The 7624-nt window shown below is 44.0% G+C and overlaps 1 protein-coding gene across 1 annotated transcript; it reads right to left on the bottom strand.

The window, feature by feature from the left end:
• Nucleotides 1–510: 510 nt before the first annotated feature.
• Nucleotides 511–3708, bottom strand: LOC142176389 (uncharacterized). The gene is made up of 5 exons (XM_075243919.1): nucleotides 3295–3708; nucleotides 2716–3012; nucleotides 1744–2262; nucleotides 890–1635; nucleotides 511–697 (listed from the first exon to the last, which is right to left on the bottom strand). Exons 1-5 carry the CDS (start codon nucleotides 3706–3708, stop codon nucleotides 511–513), a joined length of 2163 nt encoding a protein of 720 aa, XP_075100020.1.
• Nucleotides 3709–7624: the final 3916 nt, after the last annotated feature.

Raw genomic sequence — 7624 nt, forward strand, 5'->3', positions numbered from 1 at the left:
AGCGTGTTTGGATCTGGGCGTGAAGTCCGCAAGCATGTCATGTTATTTAAAGCCGCATTATTATAACTGAAAAGAAGAAATAAAAGAGAAAAATAGCAAAAATTAGAAAGAATAAAGAGAATAAACGATGAAATATTGATTTCATTTCTTGGGATTGGGAAGATAACAGGGTTTACATTCAGGAATTTAAAGACAGGAAACTTAAAGAACAAACATCCGAGTCACACCTTGGGGTAACTCGTGATGTAGAAAAGTGGCAGGATAAGTCTACTCGGACTCCCGCCTGATCGGGAATGGCGTAGCCTTCCAATTTTGGAGTTTAGCATTTGGTCCCATGTAGAGCACCTCAGTGGTGCTAGTACCTTCCCCTAGCTGAACCATGTTGGTTTAATAAAGCATTTGCCTCATAGCTCCATATATATCTTCGATTTCTTCGGCCATGAAGGCCTCACCATCTTCATTCTCGCTGTATTTTGGCTTGACAAAGGTCTGATATAGATGTGGCAATGGCTATGGCAAGGCCCATCCTTCCCTTTTCCTCTTATCTGCCCAATCTTCATCTTCTGGGGTAGGGTGGAAACCTATCCCGAAAAACTTTTCTGTTGTGGGTAGGGTTATTGGCTCCGATATTCCTTGTAGAGCTTTTCCCAATCCTTTTCCTGGCTTGAAACCATGTTTGATCATCTCTTTTGCCACCCTGATCGAAGGATTAGATAGGAAAGGTTGGGGGCAAGGGCTCCCCTCTTCGTACTGATCCGCCAGTACAACTTCGAAAGCTTGATAAACAATGTGTTCACTTCCCTCCCTAGCCTCCAAACATGGGATAGATGGGTCCCGATAAATAGACTGCTCGTCTTCTCCGTGGACCACAATTTCCTGATCTTCATACTCGAACTTTACCATTTGGTGAAGGGTGGAGGGCACAGCCCCCGCGGCATGGATCCAAGGCCTTCCTAGAAGAAAGTTGTAAGAAGTATCCATGTCCAACACTTGGAAGGTCACCTCGAAATCCACCAGGCCTATGGTTAATACCAGATCTATCTCTCCGATGGTATCCCTTTTAATGCCATCAAAGGCTCTTACATAGATGTTATTGGGACGAATCTTTCCAGTCCCGATTTCCATTCTCTGCAGTGTAGAGAGTGGACAAATGTCAACACCCGAACCCTCATCCACCATTACTCGTTTGACATAAAAACCTTCATACTTGACAGTCAGATGTAAAGCTTTGTTGTGAGCCGCTCCCTCTGGAGGCAAATTATTCTTACTAAAGGAAATTTGATTAACAGCAAAGAACCTTTCTGCCATTCTTTCGAGCAGTTCAACTGAAGTCTCAGCAGGCACATACGCCTCATTCAGAGTTTTCACTAGGGTCTTCTGATGCTCGGCAGATCTCATTAACAAAGATAGCATAGACACTTGTTCAGGGTACTTGCGTAACTGATCCACCACTTCATAATCAGGCATCTTCATTTTCTGGAAGAAAGCCTCTGCCTCCTCAGCACTTACAGGCTTCTTGGGTGGAAAACGCTTCTGTGTGGCATTGTTCACTTCTTGTACATCTGAATATTTCCCAGCGAAGGTATTTCCCGGAAGTTCTCCCGTGATTTCTTTACCTTTGTATGTAACCAACGTCTATTGATAATTCCATGGCACCACAAACGGGTCCGTTATTGGCTTCTGTGGCACGCGTCCGATAACCACTGGCTCATTCAGCCGAGGCAGTTTAATCATCCCCCGGACCACATAGGCTCCTTTTGGAACATACATTGGTGTTCCCTTTTTCACTTCAAATTTCTTTGGAATACCCACGACTAACGGCTTTTCTTGGCGACCTCGCGGAATATAGAGAACCCCATTTTTCGGAGGCGCCATTTCTGCCTTTGTTTCAACCTTCTTTTCAAGTTCAATCTTGACAGTTTTAGTCTTCTTTCCCCCTTTGTCCTGCTTCGGGGTTGCTTTAGGATTTCTTTCTGCATCAGCAATAGCAATTATAGCTTTCAAGGCGGGATTGAACTCTTTGTCTTCACAGATCATCCCGATTACCGGCCCGTTGTTATGAGCGGGCAATGGATTATTGGTCACATTCGGGGCTTCTTCATCCCTCAACACTATTTTTCCTTGTTCAATCAAATTTTCCACAGCTTTCTTCAAGGTCCAGCAGTTATCAGTACTATGCCCCTCAGCTCCTGAATGATAAGCATAGTGGACACTTTGTTGGTAAGCTGGAGATTCCGGATTCTGCCTGTTTTGGGGAATAGGCTACAGCAGATCCATCTGGACAAGCTTAGGGAACAAGGTGGAGTAGGGTTCACCGATTGGTGTAAAGTTGGGCCTCCTGGGTGGTTCCCAGGGGCGAAAGTTATTTTGGGGTGGTCGGGGATTATATTGGTTCTGGTAAGGAGGTTGGTTTCTTTGGAATGGAGGTGGATTTCGGTTGGCTTATGGTTGCGGTTGGCTGAAAGGTTGAGAATTCATGACCGCATAAGGTGAGGGAGCGTAGGACATATCATTGTGAGGATAGTAGTGTTGAGGGGTTCTTTCGGAGAACACCGGTCTATGATCCCGGTATCTCCTTCCTCCTGACGCTGCTATGACCATTTCTTCTTTCTTTTTCCCTTTGGCCATTCCTCCAGACCCGCCTTGGATGGCTTGGGAGGTCGCTCTTATGGCCGACTGGCTCAAGATTTTACCCGTTTTTAGACCATTTTCTACCATTTCCCCGATTTTAATTGCTTCTGCGAAAGGCTTTCCCATGGCCGACATCATATTCTGAAAGTAATCGGGCTCTTGGGCTTGCAGGAAGACAATGACCATCTCTACCTCATCCATTTGAGGCTTCACTCTTGATGCTTGTTCGTGCCACTTAATGGCATATTCTCTGAAGCTTTCTGAGGGCTTTTTCCTTAGATTTGTCAAAGAATTCCTATCCGGTGCAATGTCTATGTTGTACTGAAATTGTCGAACAAAATCTCTGGCAAGATCGTCCCAAATGTGCCATCGAGATATGTCCTAATCCATATACCACTCTGAAGCTATGCCGATTAAGCTTTCCCCGAAATATGCCATCAACAATTCTTCTTTGCCACTGGCCCCCCGTAACTGATTGCAATACTTCTTCAAATGAGCAATAGGGTCGTCGTGCCCGTCATACTTTTCAAATTTTGGTGTTTTGAACCCTGACGACAAATGTACATGCAGAAACATACACAAATCTGTATAAGAGACACTCTTTGGCCCGCTCAAACCTTGCATGTTCTTTAAGCTCTGTTCAAGGCTTCTCATTCTCCTGGCCATCTCATCTTGCTCTGGGGCTTTAGGGGTTTTGTCTTGCCCCGGTGTAAACTCATATGGTGGTGGCTGAGGGTAAGCATATGCAGAGTATGGAGGAAATTCGGGCTGGTAAGTAGGAGTTTGATAAGTGAAGGCCGATGGATCAAACATAGGCCTTGGGACTGCGGGCTGTGTTGTAGCAGAAGATGGTGGAGAAGTGAAGATGTTTGGAGCTGTCCCGGGTATGAATGCCTGGGGCCGGACCTTAGAAGTTGCTCCCACGAAATGAGCGGATATAGTAGGTTGTCCTAACGGGACGTTCGGGTGGCTGATGGGAATGCTAAAGGTACCCGTTGGTCTTGGGAACAACTCGGGAAATCCAGGAATGACACTCGAGGGTTCTTTTCCATTTGTCCATGCGTCCCACATCTCCATTACCCTCAGATGTAAGATTGTGTTTTCTTCGGCCACTGCGGACTCTGAGGCCGGGACGCCCGAGAGTGGGCTATCTTCCGAAATAGGGATTGTTGGCAGGGTCATTTCTGACGACATTTCTGTACTACCTTTAGATCTGGTAAAGTAGTGGTGCGAAGCCAGTTTACCACAAAACCAACCACCTGTTTCTATAAACCTGACTGGAAGTGACAACGACAAACAGTTAGTTTGAGATAAATAACAGATAGGTAATCGCACATTGGGGCGTGATGCACCTACACAGTTAAATGGACTTCTACATGTTTTGCTCGGTTGCATGCGTCATCCTGGCTTTCTTTTGTTTTTCTTTTGTTTTCCCTCTGTTTTCCTCATTTTCTGCTTTCCCTTTTCCTTTTGACGTGGTTTTTCCTTTGATTTTTCTTCCACTCTTTTGTCTCTTTTGTTTTTCCTTTATTTTCTTCCCTCTTTTTGCTTTTCTCTTTATGGTTACGGTCGAATCTGATGAGGATTGCCTACTTATCGCGACCCCGCATGAATCAGACCAAGCGTAGTTCGTGAAAATTAAATGCGAAAGATAAAGAAATAATTTTTGGGAATTTTCAATTTTCATTAATAAAACATTCTTTTACAAACTAAACATTTTTGAAAAGGGAACTAACAGACTCAAAATAAAGCCAAATACAGACTCAAAAACTACTGATGCGAAAAGGAAGCCGACAAACAGATAACAGACTCTAAAACGGAAAATACAGACTCGAACTATGTGTACATTAAAGATTCAAAAATGGGTGCCCGTGGGGCGTCGTTTGGCCTCGCCGAGATCCCTTTCAAGTTGCTCCAGTTCATACATTGTCCGCTTGACATAAATCATTATGGCTGAAAAGAAGGTAGTGCGGGTCATGTCTTCACACAGTCGACATTCTTAATGATGGCATGGGCAATAGTCTCAATCTTGTCCCTGGTTCGACCTTTTTCGATGAGCAAACGCCTTATCTGATCATTACGGGCCTCCAAAACCTGAGAATCCTGAAGATGATGTCTCTGCTGCTGCTGTATTTCTACTTCCATTCGGGCCAGTAAATCATAGCAGTGTCCACTTTCGGTTTCAAAAGCTTGGGCTTGCTTAGCTGCCTTGCCCTCAAGAGTGATCATTTTTCTTTTCAGATTAGCAATGGTATTTTCATAATCCTTCCTCACCTGCTGTAGACACTGTGTGCTCTCTTTTGTTCTTTTTGCCCACTGTGCCTGGAGTTCTGCTATGGTACCCTCGGATTTCTTCAGCTCATCCTGGTACTCAATGATTTCTGTTTTCAACCCTTTTATCAACCGTTCATCCGACCGACTCCTTTGTTGTTTATCAGCATCTATCCTCATTTGTCGGATCTGGGCCCTGAGCATCTCATTTTCCTGGGCCAGCTTCTTTTTATCTCCCTCATCAGCTGCGGCCTGCACGTTGTTTTCAAACTCAAGGTCTCTAATCTTTTGTTTTAACTATCCTATTTCTGCCGTGTAGCTCTTTTCTTTTGCCAGTCAACCCCATTGTTCCTGTGATGATTCAGTAAAATTCTGGAGATGGGGTCTTTTAGCCGGCCTTTCGTGCTCAAGTTCTATCCTGTACCAAGCAAGGTATCCTGGCGCCACTTCGCCTTTGGCCTAATCCTGCACGCAAGTATCTACTTTTAAATATTGGCATTCAATCCAGATCTGGCGGACTCTTACTTCAGGAAACTGTCCGTCAGGGCTAATCTCAATTACTTGAGCACTAAGATCTTCCTCATGTGGCACTTTTTGGCATCTCACGAGTTGTCTCAAAACCCGATATGGCGCGTAGGGCTGAATGCTCTTGAGTCCCATCAATAGAAAGTGGGTCTTAGCTGCCGGCATATATATGACCTCATCAACGGGCAACCATCCTAGCGTCCACTGTATTTGGCTGGCGGTGAGGGTCCGAAAGAATGATGTCCACGCCGTAACTCCCTCGGATAGACTGACCCCCTTGATTCTTGTGTGGAACTCTTCTATGCAAGTTTTCTTCGAGGAACCATAACTCAAGAGCTGGGAACGGTGGCATAGATGCTCAGTCATCCACATTTGTAGCAACAAGTTACACCCCTCGAAAAAGTTCCCTCTGGCTTTGTAGGCTGTGGGAGCTCGGAAGATATCATATACTATCATAGGCGCAAGAGTGCTTTCATCTTGAGTGAGCAAGGTACTGACGACCCTAGCTATTTTCAGATCAATGTTCCCGTTTTTCCTTGGGAACAACAAAAGGCCCAAAAAGGTTATCATAAAAGCCACTCGTCTATGCTCATCCCATTTCTGACGGTTACTTTTGCTGCATAACTTGTTACCCGGATTGTTGAATCCTCCAACATGACCGTATCTGTCGTATATGAAGCGCGGATTACAAAAACCTATGGCAAAATCTGGGTTATGGACCGTCCTGGGTATCTTTAATGAATCTAAAAACTGATGTGCAGTGACAGCTCTTGGAGCAACCAGGTATTTTTGCCTTAACGGAACTTCAGCATTTCCGATGTACCCGGCTATTTCCTCCAAAGTCGGGGTGAGTTCAAAATCGGAGAAGTGGAAGACATTGTGTTCCGGGTCCCAGCAGGTGACCAAATCTCTTATGATATCCCCCCGAGGCTGGATTTTCAATAAACCCGTAAGACCTTTCAGATATTTCTTGACCTCATCTTGCCCTTCACCACCTAAATCATCCCATCATAGCCGCAACTCGAAAGAGATTCTAGTCATTATTGAAAAAGGTTCATTTTGCATCGTGCTCATCCTGCACATTTATTAAGGTGATTCAGCAAAAAAAATAAAAAAAATAAAATTTATTTGACTCAACAAATTGACTATTTTTTTAAATAAAAATCCAAAAAATGACCAAAAGTGACAGTTTATGCAAAGTTAGCCTTCCGGCGTCCCTTTCGGGAACATTCGGCTATTTTTGACAAAACGACATTACTTGATTTATTTATGACTCTTTTCTTGTTTTTTCAAATTGAAATAAAAGACCCATTATTGAAAACACGACCTTTCATCGCTTTCGGGAGGATGATTTTAAGGCTGTGCCCGCAAACCATTTAAAAATGACTCAGGGTGGCTGTTCTTGCGAAAACAGCCTTCCGGCGTCCTTTTGGGGACATTTGGCTTAATTTAAGCAAGAATGGCATCACCCGACTTATTTATGACAAAATTAAAATTTTGACTTTTTGGGGGCTATTTTTGCAAAAGGGAGGTTGGACCCGATGAGGGTTGCCTACATATCCCACACCCTGTGAGAATCAAACCGGCGTAGTTCGGGAAAATAAACTATTTTTGAAAACAAGACCCTTTTTCCTTTTCTCCTTTTTTTGCTTTTTGAGTAAAACAAACTATAAAAAAAAAATTTTAAAAAAATTTTGGCAGAGTTTCGACAACATTCGGGCATTGGTTTTCTAAAAGTAGGCAGTTAACCCTCTACACTGTTATTTCTTTTTTTTTTCAATTTTCCTGATATTCAGAAATCGGTCAGCATGCAGGCCCGAAACAAAAAATTGTGCGGAAAACAAATAGGATGCATCAGGATGATCTTTTTCATTTCAGGTTGCTAGTCCTAGACGGACCCAACCCCTGTGCTGAGTCCCCAAAGTCAAATGCAACATGATGCAAATAAGCGTTCCTACTAGGGATCCGACATGAAGTTACATTATTCTAGGTTCAAAGCCTAGGTATTTGTTATAGACTGTGTACCCGAGCGGACAACTCGAGTCGAGGAGGGGGCAACGTACCGGGGACCCGCGAGATCGTCCGGCTTTGTAACTTGTCCGACCTCTTTCTTATTTCATGGTATGACACTAACAGAATAGGGAGTCTCAACCAGTAAGCACATCCCCGGAGGTGAGAAGAGAAGGTTTTCAGCACA

This window comes from Nicotiana tabacum, chromosome 3, assembly GCF_000715075.1.
Source record: "Nicotiana tabacum cultivar K326 chromosome 3, ASM71507v2, whole genome shotgun sequence".
Taxonomy (NCBI): domain Eukaryota; kingdom Viridiplantae; phylum Streptophyta; class Magnoliopsida; order Solanales; family Solanaceae; genus Nicotiana; species Nicotiana tabacum.

Excerpts from the sequence above, each read along its gene's own strand:
- LOC142176389 (XM_075243919.1), bottom strand. The coding sequence starts at position 3,708 with ATGGAGATGTGGGACGCATGGACAAATGGAAAAGAACCCTCGAGTGTC. Across the intron at positions 3,013-3,294 it reads CCCCAGAGCAAGATGAGATG|GACATATCTCGATGGCACAT; the intron begins GCCAGGAGAATG and ends TATATGGATTAG. Across the intron at positions 698-889 it reads CACCAAATGGTAAAGTTCGA|GGTGGCAAAAGAGATGATCA; the intron begins GTATGAAGATCA and ends TCCTTCGATCAG.